Consider the following 19,558-nt stretch of genomic DNA (forward strand, 5'->3'; position numbering starts at 1 on the left):
GTGAAAATTCACCCTCAGAAGTCATCATAAAAGCATCTCCTTCTGTCCCCTCCACATACTCACCTGATGGCACTTTTGGGAGCCTGGCTGTAGGTTCAAAACCATCTACACAGAGAGAAAGAGACAAACCAGAAAGACCAAACCAAAAAGGTCAGTGTCACTGTGCTCAAACCTTACAGAGATCTCCTGCAGCTCTGCTAAACCCCAGACCTGTATGTGGGAGGGCACTCCTGGCTACAGGCACTACATGGAGCTACAGTTTCAACCCCCTTGTGTGCTGGGGCTTGGCTCTGTGTAAGACCATGGCCAGCAGCTTTTAGCTAGTGGTGAGGTGAGCATCACTAACATTCCTGGGAACAAGCAGGTCTGGTCTCTCACAGGGAGGGTTTATCAGCTCTACCTCTCGTAAGAGCCTTGTTGTGTCTATTGAGAGGTTTCAGGTATGTGTGTATCTCTGACAGGTTCTAGCCCCTGGCCCACTGCACATGACTTGGGTGGTCTGGGAGGTCCCATAAACACCAGGAGATGACAAGCTCAGTCCTGCATGGATATATTGTGCTTATAAGTAGTGAGAAGACAGGAAAAAAAGAGGCAGAGAAATTAGCTGTGGCTGAAAAGCTACAGAGCAAGCACAGAGAAACTGAGATGAACACCCAGGAACCCCAACCTCCTGGTTCCTGCAATGGGCACGGAGATTATATCACTTATATGCACTTCAGCTGTGCATCCCCCTCAATATGCACCAAGCAGGGGACCTGCTGGAGGCAGGAACCTACAGCCACTGTCAGCTGAGAGCAGCATCTGCCAGGGTGAACCACAGCTGACAAAGTGCCCTGGAAGCAGAGGACACACCTTCAAACAGTTGGAAGGCAGGGCCCAACTCTTGAGGGTATCCACAGCCTCCACAACCAGGCTAAGCAGAGGGCTTGGAGGCTGTCTCAACAATAGCAGTTGTCTCCCCTGTGAAGTCCTGAGCAGGCAGCTTTCTAGACACTGCCCAGCATTGCTCTCCATGGGGACCCCCATGGCTGGGCACGTGAGGAGAGGAGGAACTCACCCAGGCGGTACACAGAGGTGATGTCAGTGCGAGCCAGGTCCCCCAGGAGGGAGGTGAAGTGCTGCTCACCACCACTGCAGGGGATGTGCAGGAGTGAGGACTTTTCCTCTTCGCTCAGAAACCCTGAGCCCTTTCCCCTGAGTTGAGGCAGACATGAGGAGCAAACAGTCAGTGTTCCTTAACATTACAGCTGTCCTGTAGGGTGGGATGGGCTTTCCCTTCCCTCCTCTTCCTCCCATCAGAAAAATTCTGCAGATGAATACAGGAGTCTGGACAGCTTCCCTGTCAGGGCTCTCAGATCCAAGTTCTCCATGGGGGAACCAATGGTACCAGAGGGAGGAACCTACTCATCTTTTCTGTCTTCAGAAACCCTTTCCGAGTCCAGGACATTGTCTGACCTCCTCCCTGTTCTCTGTAGCATAAGAGCAAAGAGCCTAGGACTTATGTTAAATGAGCCTGATCCAGGAAAGCCCAAGAGACCTAGCAAGCTTAAGACCCTGTCCTCCCACATGCACTGCTGGAGGAGAAGACTGTTTGTATGGCTATTAAACCAGAGCTATGTCTTTAAACCAGCAGCAAAGACAATTGCCTGGGTCATTAGGCTGGGGTTCTGCCACCCTCCCTCCCCAGACAACTCTTGTCTGTGTTCTCAGGAGGGTGTCTAATTCTGCTTAGTGTGGAACTTTGCCAGTGAGTTGTTCTGCCTTGACCTTTCATGGAAAGCAAAGGGGCAGAAGGAATCAGAGCAGGACTTGGTTTCCTTGGAAATGATTCCTCTCCTCATCCTCACCAGACTCACAGCCCCTCAGAAAAAGCTACACAGCCAAGAACATTTCTAGGTGGAACTGTTACACCAGCTTGTCTGGTGCACAGATGTCCTGGGCTGCCTTAGCATAAAGACAGGTTTAGCCTAGGGCCAGATCTGTTCCTCTCCAAGAATCACCTGAGGCAAGAGAAATATGATGGCTTTATCTGGGCAGAGACTCCTGCAGCCTGTTGGCAGCAAAGTCTGGCCAAGGCTCCTGGACCGACCTCAAATGGATTCTCTCTTAGGGCCTTGCAAAGAAATTACCTGCCCTGGGCTCTCTCATAGCCCTGAGTTAGGATTTGGAGTCTTCCTTTCATCTTCTCCTGAGTTTAGTTTGATCTAGACAGTAGCAGTAAACTTACAGAGGTTCACAAGCCTCAGGATTTATGTGTTGGGTTGGGACAAAGCCGATGTTCCCACTGCTGAGGGATCTGCCCACAAACCAGGGGAGTCCTGGGATGAAGAAACCAATGACTTCTATGCTGGCTCCTTTGGAGAAACTCAGCTCATCCCATGCTGCTGCTCGGTGGTCCTCTGTGGCTGTGCACCTGCCTTTGACTGGGAAACCAAGGCACAGAAGGGCATTTCAGTGTGAGGTCACTCTGTCCCCTAAGATTTACTGTGCTCTTGGACTCAGATCTCTGCAGTTTCTTCTTGAGCAGAGGATTACAGTGACGTGTACAGGAGGCGTGGATAAACACCACACAGTCAAAGACCTCAACCTCTGAGAACTGCAGTGTGGAAGGTGGCTGGAAACGTGGAGCTTCACAGAACCTGCACTGTCTTCACTGTGCACCACGAGTGAAATCTTTAACAGTGCTAATGCCCATCAGATTACACACTGCAGATTTACACCTGCAGTGACTCCCCATGTCCAGTGTGCTCTGAACAGTGCCCAAGACCAAGCAGGAATGGCCTAGTGGGTGAATGGTGGGCACAGGTTTCATATGCACACTGGTGGAAGCTTAATTGTATAGAACTTCATCCCTTAAGAAATTAAAGGAAAGTCAAACTGCGGCAGAAGAGAAATATCCAGGGGCAGAAGGATGCCACCAGCAGCCCACTGTACTCTGTCACTCAAATCCTCCTTTGAAACATGTGCAACACACAAGCTCTGTTCTCCATTCAAGAGTCCAAAGGTGCAATGGCATTTCCTTGGAGCACTTTGCAATGGAGTGTTATTGTCAGAACAAGAGATGGGTCCTTTGTGGCCAAACTCAGATTTACAGCAGCCATGTCCTTCCCTAGGAAGTGCAGCTGTGTCACACTCACCAATTGGCTGAGACGTCATCCCACTAATCTCATGAGAGATGCCAAAATTCACAGCATAGTTCTTCAGGAACCACCTGTAAGACAAAGGTGAACCACACTGGTCCTCTCTGAGCAGTCCTGGGATGGTCTCACACAAACAGGACAGATGCTCTGTCCTCTGGGAGTGGCAGAGCTGCTATGGAGCCAGCACAGCCAGGGTAGCAATTCCTTCTAATGCTGTTACTGGGCACAGAGGGCAGTTTGCACCTCACAACTGCAGCCTCAGACCAAATGGCAAAAGCAAGCTAAATCTGCCAGGCTGTATAGAGGATGTCACCCTGTGAGTACAAGAGGAGCTGTGGGTGTCTTGGAGGCTCAGCCAGGTGTCCAGTATGAGGCTCCACTTTGACTGGCATTACCTAAGTCTTGGGCTATGCTTTTTCTTCTGTTTTTTCACCTTTAGATAACAAATCATCTCATGTATGACCCAAATCAGTATCATACAAGAATGACAGCTGAAGTATGTCCTTGCTCTGTCCCATTAACAGGACCTGGACTGGTTCCAATGGTTATCTTTATGCATAATGTATATCCTCACAAAACTGCATATCTCTTGCCCATTGCCAGAGGGAAGCACAGCTTCTCTCCCAGGCTTGGTGCCAGCTCATGCATCAGGACCAGGAAAGAATCTTGGCTTGAGTCCTATTAATTGGCCAACTTACTTACTGGTAAAATGGGTGAGGTATTGGCTCTAGAGCTGTCACAGGCACCAGGCCTCGTTGACCTGTCAGTAAGGACATCCCTTCCCACTTGGACTCCTCTCCAGCTTTCTTCACATGGATCAGCTCATTCTTGCAGAGCTGCAGGCCTTCCTTTCCCTCCTGCTCCAGCTGCCAGACACCAGGCACTGCTCTGGAAAAAAAGTTACCTGCAGATAGAAAGAGTCACACTCAGGTCAATGGCACCAGTGCAAGGCATAGCCCAGCACAGGGCTACAACAGAGCCCTGCTGAGATGCTTTTGAGGAAGTCCCTACACATGCAGTCCTCTCCCACCTTCTTGGAGCAGCAGACCCATATATATGGTGGCCAAGTGATCTTCATCCACAGTAACTCTGATCTCTGTGTCCTCCACCAGAGCACAGTTTAGCCAATACTCCTGATCAAAGAGAAGCTGCTCCAGGCAGCTGCCCACATACCCTGAGAAACCAAGAGGAAAAGCCATGTTAGCACCCACTTTCACTGGGCAGGATGAAGTGCTCTTTGCATGTCTCCCAGTCTGCCATCTGCAATGACAGAGGCAACAGCTTCTAATTCTATCTCCATCCCCAAAACATAACAGAGGGACTACCCAAAAGGCATCCTTACTGACCCAGACAGTGGTTTCATAAATCTGTAGATGGACACACAGGTTTTCTGATTCATATTCCTCAACTAGCCCTCCTGTTATGTTACTGTTTTTTCGTGTTGAGGAATACCTTCTCTGAAAATGCTTCCCACACCCTGTGTTTAGATCTCCCACACCTTGCAAACATTACCTAAAGTCAGGTAGGTGGAAAACTTCCAAACTTCTTCTAGGGTTTTGAAGGTGAGGAGGAATCGATCCTCCTGTGCTTGCATACAGACCAGCCTGGCTGACAGCTCCTACACATGGAAGACAAAGCAAGATAAAGGCACAGTCCTGGGACTCTGACTCCTTTGTCAGTGTGGGAATAATATTAGACTGTGGAATGAGGCCAGGCACTCATTTATTAGCATAGTTGAGACTGAAGCTGTGTGTGTTGATTGCCTGGGATTAAGGGGAGGATGCTCCAGGCTAGCCCAAGAGTGCTTCATCCAGGAGGGATGGAATACCCGCAGTAACAGCTCCAATGGTGCAGCACTGGGAAGGCAAAGAAGCTTCATCTCATTTTCCAAATCTTTTCCCCTGTGGTGCACACCATAGCCACTGTGCTTTTGAAACCCAGACACCTGAACCATTCCACACATGAGTTAATGTTCAGTCAAGACAGGCACAGCTTCCAAACTGCAGCTTGGAGGCTGAAAGCAGTAACTGTGCTCCGAGGGAGAAGCTCTCCTTTCACTATTGCTGGCACTAATATGTCTGCACTGTTCCAGATCTTCTGGGAAGCAAGAGGGGCCAAGACTTTAAAAACTGTCAGGGAAGGAAAGTCCAGTCCAGGACACAACTCTACACCTGTAGTGATTTTTCTCTATGGATCCAAATACTCTGAGAACCTCTGTGCATGTCCAGAGATGCCAGCTGCACCAGGGAGCTGAGTCTGGCAGACAGGTGATCCCAGCCCTGTGAAATGTTGGCTTTTAAAACTCACCCCAGGGCTACCAGCATGATCCCTCAGGCAGCTCAGAGCCTCCAACATGAAGCACCTGCCTTTGTCTCTCACTTGTTACCAGTTTGTTTCCACCACCATTCCAGTCTCCAATAGAGTTCCCACGTGCAGGAACACATCCTGCAGCAGCCTTGGAGAAATTCCTCTTTCTCAGCTGGATTTCATATCCCATCACATATCCCATCACACCAAGAGCCTACCATTAAGGGCTCTGCCCTGCCAAGCTGGGGCTCCTACCTTGAACAGGGCACAGACATCTCTGTCATCACTCTCCAGGGCCCACATCTTCTTTCTGGCAGCTTCCTGGAGCTGGGAGTTGAGGCAGTGGGAGGAACGGCTCTCAACGGAGAAGAAGAGTGAAATCTCTTGAAAGGGAAACATGCAGGGTTAAGGGGAAGAACAGCTCCAAGCCACACAGAGGTTCCTTTGCCACACTGCTTCTCTGAAGCCTGCTAGAGCAGTGCCTCCAGCCCTCGCCTGGCTGTGATGCTCAGACACCACAAACCCAGCCCATCACTCCCCTCAGCCACAAAGATGAGAAACTCAAAGGATGACAGGGGGTTGGTTAGCTGTGGAGCCAGGGCTTGCTACATTCAACCTCTGGAAATCTAGCTGATGACAAAGGCAGCATCTTACCTGCTGGAAATCCCTCCTTAACAGCCAGCAGCACCGAGGAGCTGTCTGGTGAACCTTCTGCTGCCTCAGTAGTGGGGCTGCTTGGCACTGACACCCTAGCCTTACCTGGCAAAGAGGAGGGACATAAAAGAGCTGCTGTCAGATTTTGTGTCAGAGGTCTAGGGTATTCTGCCTAGCCACAACCTGAAAACAAAGTCTGTAGCTTGCATTGCAGATCTGGATGTAGATTCTGTGAGTCTGGTATCACCCTAAAACCAGGCTCAAGGTTGGAGGCAAGATCTTAGGATAGATTTCTTTCTGGTAGCTTTGAAGTGAGGGGACTTTACATCTTTGCTCTTGGGACAGACCCTCACTGAGCTAGATCTGGTAGAAGGATGACCCCATGACACAAGGACTTTTGGGGAGCAATACCTCAGAGCAAGAGCACTTACCCAGTGCAGGAAAGCCAAGGGCTTACAAAACTCTTTCCTTATCAAATTGACAGCCAAAATGATACTTCCTCCCCTGCCTGCTCTGGCCAGTGTCTGAAATCCAAGTTGCACTCTCTCTGCATCATACATCGTCAGCTATTGCTGTAAACGATTTGGGAACTGAAACTTTAGTTGGTAATTATGTTAATGAAGACTGAGGCACATCAGTATCCAGCTTGCTCTTCCACAGCTGTATTGGCTGTAGAGGGATAACAAGATTAAAAACCAATTTCTGTCAGTAATCAGATTGGACTTGTAAAACAAACACATACCCAGGATCTGGAGCTGGAATGTGCAGCAGCTTTTGTAAGCCACTTCTGTGACCATAACCGTACTCTACAGTTCCTTTTGTTAAGCCAGCTTTACTAGTCAGTCAAATAAACTCTTATTTGAACGCAGAATTATAATCCTTATTTATAGATGGCAGTAGAAAAGAATGGCCCAAGGCTGGACATGTAATAAACGAGCTTTTCTTTGACAGAAAAGGTCCTACATTTCTCAACAGCTGATTTGAGCACACTTAACAAAAGACTTCATGCAGCAGCTCTGTCCCCTTTCACACATGGGGGAAATGAAGATGGGGAAGCAAACTGAGCCAGAGGCAGAGCTAAATCCAAGCTGGCTCTTGCCTGGGCTGGGCTTGCTGCTGGTGGCTTCACTGCTCCCTCCCTTCCTCTCCTCCCTGCATCCCAGCAGACCCCGGTGGGCTCCACTGGGTTTGTCAGGGCCTATGAACAGGTACCTGATGCCATGGTCTTCTCCTGCCACCATTTTCCCTGGTGCTCTGCTGTGGGTTGCTGCAGCTGGTCCCAGCAGGGTAGGAGCACAAGTGAGCGGCGGCAGCAGGAGTCACACTCTTCACCTGGGGAAGATTGGTGGTGGGGAGAGGTGTTTGGACCTCCAGCAGGATGCTTCCCACGCAAGAGGTCTCCATATGATGTGTCAAAGAAGGTGCCAGGTTGGACACTGCTCATGCCACCTCTGCTGGCGGGTCTCCACAGGGTCAGGCAGGGGCCAGATCTCACTTGAGAGAGGGGAGGAATGGGCTTGCTCCCCACAGCCCTTCTGAATTCAGTGTTTACTTTAGTTTGGGCCAGGCTCAGGAAGGGAACTGGAAGCTTTTTCAAGAGACCAATTGAAACTGCTGCTGCTGCGGAGTCATTCCCAGTTATGCCAGTGACTCATTTACCTCCCTGGTGCTGAAATATTTTGTAAGAGCCCCAGCCCAGAGCCAAGCACAGGGGTTGCACCCCTGGCAGCCAGCACTGAGGCGCTTGCGGCACCCGCTGGCAGCAGCTCTCCCCGGGGGCACATGGCCACAGCTGCTGGCCCTGAGCCACCTCCCTCCTCCATCCTGTTAGCACAGCCTGTTAGATGTGAGCCTGTTCGCTCAGTTGGGAACATCAGCATGGGAATCACACCTCTGATGCTGGCAGCACCCCCTGGGCTCTACAAGCTTTGCAGTGCTTGGGGTGCTCCTGGGCAGCAGTGGCAGCAGGGCAGGGGTGGCAAGGAGGCTCCTGAAAAGCCCCCTGAGTCACCCTCTCCCATCTCTGTCCAAAATGCCTAGTCTGCTCCCCATGCACCCAAATCTAGTGACACAGCAAGTGCCCAGCAAGAGCAGGGGACAGCAGTGGCCAACTTGAGAAAGGCAGAGGAGCAGCCCAAGGGAGCCAGTGCTCAGTGCAGTCTCCCCAGCAGCCTTGTCAGCAGGGTGAGCTCCGCAGCCGCAGGTCTCGCAGCCCATCTCAGACAGAGCAGGCCCATGGCATCCCCATGGGCAGCTTACCTGTACACCCCAGGGACAGGTCCTGGTGCCAGGGGGTCCCCAAGCAGCAGCCCATGTGTCCAGCAGCACCGGCCGCCCCGAGCCGTGGGGCTGCTGCTGAGCTGGCAGGGGGAGCACACTGCCGCTGCCCGGCGGCACTGCGGCTCGGCCCAGGCCACAATGCACAATGAGCCTTTTGAGAGGGCACCCTCTGCCAGCCAGGCGGGGGCGATGGGCACGCTCACAGAATGGTTTGGGTCAGAATCATAGAATCAGGGCATCGTTTAGGTGAGCAAAGGCCTTTAAAATCATCAGGTCCAACTGTAAACCTAACACTGCCACGTCCACCACTAAACCATGTCCCTCCGCGCCACATCTGCACATCTTTCAAACACTTCCAGGGATGGTGACTCCATCACTTCCCTGGGCAGAATTTTCCAATGCTTGACAACCATTTTGGTGAAGATATATTTCCAAATATCCAACCTAAGCCTCCTCTGGCACAATTTGAGTCTATTTTGTCTCATCCTTTTGCTTGTTACTTGGGAGAAGAGACTGACCCCCACCTCACTGCAACCTCCTTTCAAGTAGTTGTAGTGAGAGAGGAAGCCCCCCACCCCCACCCCCCCCACCTCCTAGACTGTTTCCTCTCTGCTGTATTGCATTTTCAGCAGGCATTTGGTAAGCTGAAGTCTCCCAAGGAACCTTTAAAGACTTTGTTCCAAATCCCCACACTGCAGGTAGGAACATCTTCCACTAGACCAGGCTACTCAATGCACTGTCCAACCAGACCTTGAACACTTCCAGGGATGGGATATCCACAGCTTCCCTGGGCAATCTGCTCCAGGGTCTCACCACTCTCATAGTAAAAAACGTCTTCCTTATATCTTATCTAAATCTACTCTCTTTCAGTTTAAAACCATTGCCCCTTGTCCTGTCACTACAAGTCCTAGTAAAAAACTCTCCTTGCCTTTATAAGCCTCCTTTAGGGTTGGTGTTGCAATAAGGTCTTCCTGGAGCTTTTTCTTCTCAGCTTTCCTTCCTAGGAGAGGGGTTCCAGCCCTCCAATCATTTTCATGACCCTCGTCTGGATCCCCTCATGTAGGTCTGTGCCTTTCTCTGCAGAGCCAGATGCAGCACTTGGGGAGCTCCCACCCTGCCAGCAGTGCTGCCTTGTGCTGTCCCTGTTGTTGCCCTGGGCACCGCTCTTGCCCTTGTCTTTGGAAGCATGTTGCTCAGCCCACATGGCACATTCCTCTCATTCCTCCCTCCAGCCACAGTACAAGGAGCCCCATGGTCTGCAGAACCCTTCTGAACTTCTAGCTTGCCCATTCAGAGAGCTTCAACACTGATCACCTCACACCTCCCAGACAACCCTGTTCCTAACACTGCTGCAAGCAGTGACTCTCCTCACCTGTGAAGATGCCCCCCTGGGGCTTGTCCAGCATCCTCCATCCAGTGCTGGCTGTGCCACTGTTCCTTCCTGGAGCACCTTCCTGCCTGGCCAAACTGGTGCTCTCCCTGTTTTACTGTGAGGGAAGCTGGCAGCACCGCTTGCACCACACCAACCTCAGTGGAGCAGAGCTGGGTCCAAGCAAGCCACAGATGAGTTCTCTGTTCACACACACTGTGGGCTCCTGTGGGGAGATCAGAACTATCTGAACCCCAGATGCAAACACCAGGAGGGACCAATTTGGCTGCTGTGTGGGATGTCTGAACAGAGGCTCATTCCCTCTTTGCTCACATTTTCTGATTTCCCCAGGCCCTATGACCAGGACTCAGGACTGACTGGCTGCATGGTCTCACTGCACTATGGATGGCAGATGTCTGCAGAGCATCTCTGGGTAAGCCCCTGCAAGATAAAAAAACAAAAGTTTTAGGGAGAGAGGTCACAGATAAGGAGGTCTTTTAGGAATGGAGCTTTACTGCAGCAACCAGCCAATACCAGTGCCACCACGGCAGTGATGTTTGCTATGGTGTGCTCCAGGAGCATTGCTGGCTCTCCCAGACAGCCAAGCAGCACCTCAATGCATGGCAAGGTCTTGAGCATCTCCTGAGTAATTACTCCAGTGAGTAATTCTTCACCAAACAGATTCCCATGCCATGACAGGGGGCTGTCTAGCACCACTGCAATACCACTAAAGCAAAGCATGAGGAGTAGCCTGCTGCAGGACAGGCTGTGGCAGGACTGAGTCCCTGCTCATGGAGCTGTCTGGGAAACTTCTAACAAAAGTGAAGTCAAATCAAAAGGCTTTGCAGGGAGCGTTGCACCAAGTGATACTCCTGTGCAGTCCTGGCTGGGAACCAGCCTGCAGGCCCAGGACAAGGCTGAAAGAGTGGGGATTTATAGTCCTCATCAGGAGAAAACAGATGACAAAATGCTGGGGGTGCCTGGAGAAGGGACCACCCTCCTCATCCTCTTCACTGCAGCACAGCACCCTCCTGAGTCCCAGATACTGGGATGCAAAGCACTGTAGCTCAAATCAAGCAGATGCTTCTCAAGCAAAGCTGTGCAGCTGTGGGGGCCTGCACAAAGGTGAGATACTGGGACAGGCTGGTGCTGCTCTCCCTGCAGCAAGGACACTGTTCCTGTTGCACACTGGCCCTGGAAAGCTCCATGTTTAGAAAACTCCTCAAGCTGACCTAGGAATTCTCTGAAGGTGCAGGAACCAGAGGAGAATTCCAATCCAGGCATGGATTTGGGCCTGCCTGTCCTCAGAGCATGCAGCCCAAGTTTCTGTGATGGAGCAGCATGAAAGATGTTACTGTTTTGGGCCCATGTTGTCAAAGTGGTCAGTGCTCAACTAGGGCAGGTGTCTTCAGACAAAGCTTTTTGCTTCACTCAAAATGCTGTTGATTTCAGTAATACCTGCTCACCAATTAGGATAAAATTCTTCTACCCAGGAGAAAATAATATTTTTTTAATCATCACAATGGTTTGTTTTCTAAACAAAAAGTCTTCCTTTGTTTGAAATTTCCTTTTAAGTTTACCTACACAACTTCATGACCAAATCCACCTCTCTACAAGCAAAGGTATCAGCCTCCTGTTTGACTTGAAATGGAATTTTCCTTTTGGCCAATGACCCAAAAAACACCTGTTCCACTCCCTATCTCAGTGCTTACCACCCCTGGACCAGCCCTGATGGCTGCTGCTGAAGCACTGAGCGTGGCCTTCCTGATAAAACCCACTCCTAGTAAGTACAGAAACAGTTTCTCGGGCATCTCAGCCCATGCTGGCTGGGGGTCCCTACCTGTGCCAGCTGTCCAGGGTCTCTGCTCCCTTTGTGAAGCTGGTGTAGTCGTGCCAGCTGGGCAGCCTTTACAGGCAGAGTGCCAGCCAGCCACGCTTCCCTCCCCCAGGGCACAAAAGGGGAGGCAGAGTGACTGTCCAGGCACCCTTCGTCTGCGGGACATAGCTGCTGCAGGCACTGCCACTCTCCAGTGCTATCACACAACAGCACCCTTCCCTGGGACCCAATCCACTTTCTTCAATCCAGTGTGTCTTCTCTCCTGTCCTTCTCCTATCGGGGACCCGAAACAAACCTGTCCTTTCCCGGTGTCCTCATCACCCCCATATCTGAACCTCAGATTCAGCCAGAACCGACAACGCAAATTGACTGCCCCAACCTGGCTTCACGCAGCCGTGGACTGCTCCAGCCACTTACAGCCGCCACGTCCCGGCTCTGTTTGCTCAGCTGGGGACGAAGGGCACCGGCATGTGACCGGCACCCAGTGAGGGACCCGGCACGGCAAGGGCACAGCGGTGCGAGCGGCTGTACTGACCTGCTCCTCCGCAAGCACCTGCACAGGGCCCCTTGCTCTGCTCTCCAGTACTGCTTTCCTCCGGAGGTACTCTTGGCCGTGAAGCTCCGACCTCTCCAAGCCAGGTCCCCCAAGGGAAAGCTGCCGGCGCCGGCACACCGTGCGCGCCCGTGTGTGTGCCGAGGGCTGCGTACGTGTGTGCAAGGCGAGCGAGCGTGCCCGGCACCGCCACTCCCTCGCACGGGGAAAGGAATTTCTTCCGAGAGTGGCTTATCATCTTGGGAACCTCCGCTTCCCAGCAGAGCCGCCGGCCTGGAGGTCATTGAGTTCCCCAGAGTTGTGCTATAAACAGCCCGACAGCCCAGCGGGCCGCTGGCTCCCGAGGGGAAGTGTGGGCTGCCAGACGGTACCTTCGCCCCGGCTCTGCAATAAACAAAGGTCGCCGAGGCTGCCGGCAAGACTGCCCACGGGCACGCCGTGCTGCGGGCTCTGCACACCCCCAGCCTGGCCGCACTGGATGTGGCTCCCTCCCGTTGCTTATACAAAGCAGCCTCTCCCGGACTCACCTGTCCCCTGCTACTGACCCCAGTGCTGTGTCCTTGGGGCTCAGAATCTTCTGTCCTTGCTGTGCACTGACTGCCTCTGCGACAGTGAAGCCCCAGGGAGAGGCTCTACCTGTGCCCAGGGAGGTGGCAGAGGCACTCAGCTCCGAACCCCTTTCTTCTCTGGCAAAATGCAAATACAGACACACAGAACAAGAGATCTGTGGACCCAGCAGTATTTGTGCACCCCAGCTAAACTCCACAAACACAGTTAGCAGAGAAAAACACAGAGGTTGGTTTTTTCTTTCGCAAACAATGAACGAGTTAGTAGCAAGCTTTTCTAGTATTCCTGTTTCCTTCTCTCAGAAGTTGACCATTCCTTGGCAGGCTCAAAACCAATCCTCCTTATTTTTCACTTTGTTACTTAAAAATGAACCTGAAAGAAAAAGGAAGTCAGCCTAAACCTGACTTCAGTTGGGGGAAAAAGCAAACAAACAAGATGAAATATTTTGTTTCAGGTCAAACAAGCTCCTGTTCCGTGGGTTTGATTGTTTGATATAGATGGGGGACTTGTTTTGGCATTAGGTGGAGCACTGCTTTCCTTTCCTCTTCCCTTCAAAGCCCACCCAGTCCAAGCACTGGCTGTAGCTGCAGGAGTCCTGGGATACTGGCAGGAGCAAGCAGGGTTAGCAGGGCCATTTCCTCATTCTTGCACATTCTGCTTTTGCTTTCACCCTCCTGCAAATGGGCACAGAGTGCTGATAAGCACCTGCCTGTGCCGTGCTGCCCTTGCAATCCTGGACCCTTCGGGCTGCGCACCAGTGCCTGCCTGCTGGAATGGGGAACAGGAGCATGAGGGAGAGAAGCCTGCATGCCATATACTTCCACTCCTGCCTTTGCATGCCCAAGACTGAGTGTCATTGGGACACATCTTTCTTGGTGCACAGGCAGCTGTGGTCAGCTGGGGAAGGAGATGGTTCCAGCACAGCTGCAGGGCACAGGGGAAGTGAAACGGTTTTGCTATAAAACGAGCATGGCAGGTCACTGAAATGCAGCCAGACAGGCCTGGCTTTAAGATATTTCTTTTCACTGATGACCTTCACACAGAACTTTTCTTCCACCTCTAAGACCTTTCTTACTTCTCCCTGTCCTGTGCAGCACATGGCAATCCAAAGCTGCTGCCCTGCACCAGGAAATTTGTTCCATCTGGCAGCTAAAGGGTTAAGCAGGCTCCACGGCTGAACTAAGCTGAACTCAGCGCTTCGTTCTCAGAAATGCTGAGGCCTGCTCCTCTCGCATTGTTTTCAGCCAGGGCTGGAGGAAGTAAGCACTCTTGGAAAACAGAGCATGTGTGTCAGCCATGCCTGGGTGGGTCGGGAGGCTGGGACCACTGTTTGGCACATACCACAGCTGCCCCTGTGCAGGGAGCAGCACAGGCTGCTGCTTTCAGGTCTCCCCCTTGGCACTGGGGTGTGAACCCTCAGCATCCTCCCTGCTCCTGCCTGCAGCTCTCCGAACATGACCACTGAACATGACCAATGCTTCAAAGGCGTCACTACCCAAGGGAGCCTCCAGACTGTGTGGAGACAGAGCCAGGGAAGTGGAGGCCACAGATAAGGCGTGGGAAGGAAGAAGGAAGGACCAGAGCCAGCCAGCTGAGCTTCAGAGTCTGAAGATTGCTGTAGCCCTTGCCTAACATTGTGTTGCTGAAAGGAGCCTTCTAGTTTAGCCCTGTGCAAACATCTTGGGTTTTTTCCAGTGCAGCTTGCAGGAAGGTTTGGAGGTGTCAGGGAAAGCCCCATGGTAATACTCTACCTGCAGGTGTCTCAGAGGCAGGAGTTTCACTATGGAGAGCTTAATGGTAAGCTGTAGGAGAGCAGCAAGCAATAGCAATTGCAAGTGTACGGCCCCACAGCGATGCCTCTCAAAGCCTTTTTGGGCTCTTTTGATCATTGCATCCCTTCCTTGACCATCCTGCCTGCAGTGGTCCTTGCTCCAGCACACTGACTTGCTCAGGTACCCTCACTCAGGCACAGGCAGAGCTACAGCACCTTCCAGCACCACCACTGCTTTGGCAACAGTTGCAGGGGAGACAGACACAGCATCACACATCACAGCAGCTTTTAGGCACAAGGACTGCCAGGGAAAGCCCCTTTCAGCCTCTAGAACAGCTTCTTCCAAGGTTGCAGAGGTAGCCCGGACATTGCATCCTCTGCGACGTCTGAAGTAACAGCTCATGAAACTGCTGCACACCCTCAGGATATTTCTCCCAGCTCCCTCTGACTCCTGTCAGGTCTTTCCTGCCTGCACTAGGACAAGGTTTCAGGGATAAAGGGTGGAGTGTCAGGCGGTCTGCCCCACAGCAACTCCATCCTGCACAAGGACGCCTGTGCCCCAACGGAGTGCACAAGGGCACACAAGGAGATGTGTCATGAGCTTCTGATGCTCCCAGCTTGTCCCAGGTCCCCAGGCAGCCCAGCTGCAGATCTCTGATGCTCCTGGAATGGAACAGGAGCTGCTCCCCATATCACATACACAAGAGACCTTCCCATGACCCTTCTAACCATTGCCCTCCCTAGAGGTCTCATGCCCCCTCTTCTTATCACTCCCACTGCCATGAAGCCTAGCCCCACATTGTATCCAGCCAGGATGGCCACCCACCCCAACAATCAGCCCCACAAGGATGGACTCACAGATGGCAGACAGATCCACCCTGTCTTCACAGCAGAAGAGGGTCCTCAGGTGATAGAAATGACTCTTAGCCACTTCATCTCTCTTGGCCAGTGGAAGAACTGCTGCAAAGATGTCCCCCAGCTCCACCCTTCCTGCTACCCCTTCCAGTCACTGCTTCTCTCCTCGGCCTCTCATCCCTGCTCTTCTCCCAGTCTGGAAGCGTATCTGTCCGGCACTGGCTAGAACATTAAATGGCCTTAACCCTATCAATAATGCAGGAGAATTGATGGCAGGTAGCTTGTAGACAGCTGCCAGCCTCTGAGGGGCACTGAGACCTTCCTGAGTATGGCCATGCAGGACATGGGGTATGGATAAACACTTGCAGCCCACCTTGGAGTAGTGAGCTTGGGCAGTATCTGACTGGGAGCCCTCCTGCTTTGCTCATCTCTCTGGACCTGGAGAGATTTGAAGGAGATCCTCTCTGTTGGCCTTCATGAGGTGGATCCTCACCAGCAAGAGGGACACAGGGAGAACAGTGGCTGGACAAGATACATAGGTACATGTGTGTGTCTCAGCCTGCACCCTGTGGCCTCATATGTGCTGGACAAATTTTCCTGTGACCCCAGGTAGCCCACAGCTATCAGGCTGTGCTGGAGACAGGAGAGGAAGGTCTCTCTGACATGTCTCCTATGTTTCAGGGAGCTGTTGCTAAGCCCAGAGGCTGTGCTGTTCCTGCCCAATAAACAGAAAAGGTGGCACTGTGCCTTTCTTTATGAAGGTACTCAGAAAGGCCTCCACCAGGGCTGTGTGCCCATGAGAAGTGAATGTGTGCTGGTTTCTTGCAAGCTGCAGAGTGGTCTGGGAGCCACTGCTCTTCCACCCAGGGGTGTGCAGGGCCCATATCAGGGCACCACAGTTGGCACTGGGCCACCCATGTGGGCAGAGTAGAAATGCCTGATGCATGAAGGTTCTTCCATCTGAGAACTGGGGATTCTCCCTTGGAAGGCTGAGGTCTGCCAGCCAGGGACATGAAGCTCTGGGCACAGCAAGTGTTGGAAGCCACAACTCTGCTTTGGACTTGCTGCATTGACCAGCTCCCTACTGCAAAAGGGGCAATCTGCTGAGGGGTGCTCTGGGCTGCTGAGAAACTCCCATCACATCTCTCAAGCTGAGTTTGAGATGCAGACCTTCAGCATGGAAATCCTGCTGCTTGTATGAGTTTGCAGGCAGCAGGATGTGATGGTGCATCCAACTTCCCCCAGGAAGGGCAGACCTGCTGGGACCAGCAAGCATCACCTCTAATGATCTTGTCCTTGAAATAGGAATGCTTGACCTCCGATTCCTGCTCTGTGCCCAGTGTCACCTTAAGGGACATTGTTTTGCTTTTCAGAGTCAGAATATCCCCAGCAGCCCTACAGCCTCATGGGAGAGCTCATTAGCTGAGAGCTCCCAAGCCAGCAGTGCACAGAGCAGCCTGACTCTCTCCTCCTGCATATTAATTGCCAGAGCCATTAGATGGCAGCAACCACCACGCCACCAGCGTCCTGCTGCCCAGGCAATCCAGCATGGATGATGGGGACAACTGGGCAACCTTTTTAGCAGGGTCTGTTGTGACAGGGCAAGGAAACTGGAAAAGGAGAGATTTAGAGTAGATACAAGGAAGAAATCTTTTACACTGAGGATGGTGAAACACTGGCTGAGGTTGCCCAGAGAAGTGATAGATGTCCCATCCCTGGAAACATTCAAAGTCAGTTTGGATAGGGCTCTGAGCAACCTGCTGTAGTTAAAGATGTCCCTGGTCACTGCAGGGGGATATGAAGAGATGGCCTTTGGAGATCCCTTTCCAGTCCAAAACATTCTGTGATTCTGTAAACATTGCAAAAACAGTCTTGAAGCCAAGCCCCAGCCCTGCTGCCTGGAGCATCTGGGCACGAGCAGCCTGCACCTGGTCCCCAGGGTGGATCCTGAGATTGGGAAACAAACCTGGGATGAGGTAAGTATTGTGAGACTGCAGACCTGGGCTTCAAAGAAAAATGAGAGAAGGCTCCAAAATAGGGGACTGGCACCCCAAGCAGCAACGACAGGCTCAGTGGGGACACGAGTGGACATTTTCAGGGAAGATGACTCATTCAAATCCATCTGCAAGGGACTGCTGTGAGCACACAGCTGGGAACTACTCCCTGGTTGCTGACTTGCAAAAGCCAGCCTCCATTCACTGTGCTAACGAGCAGTCAGTGAAGCCACACTCATTTCCTGTGGTGTTTTTATTGTCTCTGCATTAATGACACCATGGGTCAGGTAACATGCAGGAAACCCTGCCTGGAACATGCAGCCAAGGTTCATTCAGGTGCTGCATTGGATAGAGCTGACTGAAAATCAGAAGGAAAAACTGCTCCAAATGTCAAAGGCTCTCAAAACCTCTCTCCTTGGAGAAGTTTCCAAAGGAAATGTGTTTTATTTGGAAGTATCTCGAGAAAATCAATCTTTCAAAATATTTCATCTTAACTTCTCCATTTCCCTGCATTCCTCCCTTCTAGTCTCTTTATTCCTTTATTACTTTCCCCTTCCACTGCTTTTACCCTGCTCCTATTTTGCCATTGAAAAAGAAATAAACAGGATGAGGAAGGAGAAAGAAAAATGACAAAGAGAGCACAACCTCTCAGATCTCCAATTTTTCATTTTTCAATTTCACTCAGAGTAGGAAAATGGTCACAAAACCACATTTTGTTCATCTTTAGACTGCAAATGTATAAAATCCCAACCTATGCATTACTTTTTCTTCCTGATGTGAGCTGCAAGGGGCTGAACAGCCATCTCCCACACCTAGAGCATCAAAAAGCCTATCCAGTGCTCCTTGCTCACTGCACACCCAGCAGGTGTTGATATGAACAGTGCCCACCATGGAGCCTGAGCAAGGTCATAATCCTGTGAAGCACCCCATCTAATTCACACAGCTCAAGCTCAAGCTCAACCATACAGTAAAAGAAATAAAGGATTTTTTTGATGATTTGGGGGACAGGGGTTGGAAATCCATGTTTTTCAACCTTTCTCTGAAGGAAAAAGAGAAAACCCTATTGAGATATTAATTGTTTATGCTTATCTAGGTGGTTTCTTTGAAGCTGCTAACGATCCAAGCTGCTTGTAAAGGTGTTGGTCTTGATGCCATTTTCTTTTAGAAAGCAACAAAGCAGCTCAGGGAGGCTAAGCATCTCGTTTTGATATTTTCTGGGTGGAACATTTTGATTTTTCAACTTGCAAAGCTTTGCTGCTTTAATTTTTCGTACGTAAAGCTGAGGCTGAAATCAGAGTAAAAGCTTTCAGTTTAAGCTAATTAATCCAAACACTTTGATTCAAATTCCGTTGTGTTTTCTCAGTTTTGTTCTCGGGGAATTTATTTTAAGTGTCTGCATTCCATTTTTAGATCAGGGAGGGAAAGAAAAAAAAAAAAAACAAACACAAATGAGATTTCCTAGAAAAGCGATAACCCGCTGCTTACCCGGGGCTAGCCACTCTGCGGTGCTTTGTGTGCTTAGAAGTACAAAAAGAAATTATCATTTCTTAATTACATCATTCAGTCTTCTTCTGAATTGCATGGGCAGCATGGTCCAGACACCTGGTAGGAGCTTTGCCACAAGCCCCTGGAGCGCGGAGTGCCGTGCTCTGGTCTGAAAGTCCCCCAGATTTTCCTGGAATCACCCTGATGCTCAGTTTCCACCTGAAGCAGTATCAGGGGGAAAAAAACCAACAACAACAACAAACAAGCACACAAAACCAAACCCCAAGTTGTTGTGATAATGCCACTGCAGCAGTGAGAAAGAAGCAGCATTTGCCAAGGTGAAATAGCTCTTTCTGAGCAGGTGGTGCTCCCTGAGGAGCTCTGGGAAGACAGGAGGTGTGCCACCCAGCTTCTTTGAGCAGCGAGGTCCAAGGGCCGGGCTTCTGACAGGCAGCTCATGATGGGCAAGGCCATCCGTTAATAGCATCTAGGGATCCCTGACCTAATGGCTGATGGGAGGGAGGATGTTTCTTCCTTCCATCAGTCCTCGCTGCTTCAGGGTGATTTAAAAGGGAAAACTAAAAATAAACCCAACTTCCGATGACCTTTAATGGGTTGAAGCTTAGTTGGCAATGGGAAAGCAGGTCAGGTACCTCGGGGGCCAGAGCTGCAGCTGGTATAAATCTATCCCTTTGCATCACTTTGCTGGTGCTGCTCAGCAGGAGCTGCTAGCTGGGCTTTTTGGG

At 51.2% G+C, this 19,558-nt stretch overlaps 1 protein-coding gene across 1 annotated transcript in view; it reads right to left on the reverse strand.

The window, feature by feature from the left end:
• SH3TC2 (SH3 domain and tetratricopeptide repeats 2) overlaps window positions 1–19,558 on the reverse strand; it is a 40,426-nt gene that overhangs the window by 6,488 nt on the left and 14,380 nt on the right. Inside the window, 14 exon segments of the mRNA XM_054389380.1 lie at window positions 64–105; window positions 1,058–1,194; window positions 2,228–2,423; window positions 3,138–3,211; window positions 3,843–4,044; window positions 4,171–4,314; window positions 4,653–4,758; window positions 5,703–5,830; window positions 6,102–6,206; window positions 7,314–7,433; window positions 8,361–8,541; window positions 8,543–8,579; window positions 11,967–12,034; window positions 12,123–12,287. Coding sequence (XP_054245355.1) covers window positions 64–105; window positions 1,058–1,194; window positions 2,228–2,423; window positions 3,138–3,211; window positions 3,843–4,044; window positions 4,171–4,314; window positions 4,653–4,758; window positions 5,703–5,830; window positions 6,102–6,206; window positions 7,314–7,433; window positions 8,361–8,541; window positions 8,543–8,579; window positions 11,967–12,034; window positions 12,123–12,287 — 1,705 coding nt within the window.

Source organism: Indicator indicator, chromosome 18 (assembly GCF_027791375.1).
Source record: "Indicator indicator isolate 239-I01 chromosome 18, UM_Iind_1.1, whole genome shotgun sequence".
NCBI lineage: Eukaryota > Metazoa > Chordata > Aves > Piciformes > Indicatoridae > Indicator > Indicator indicator.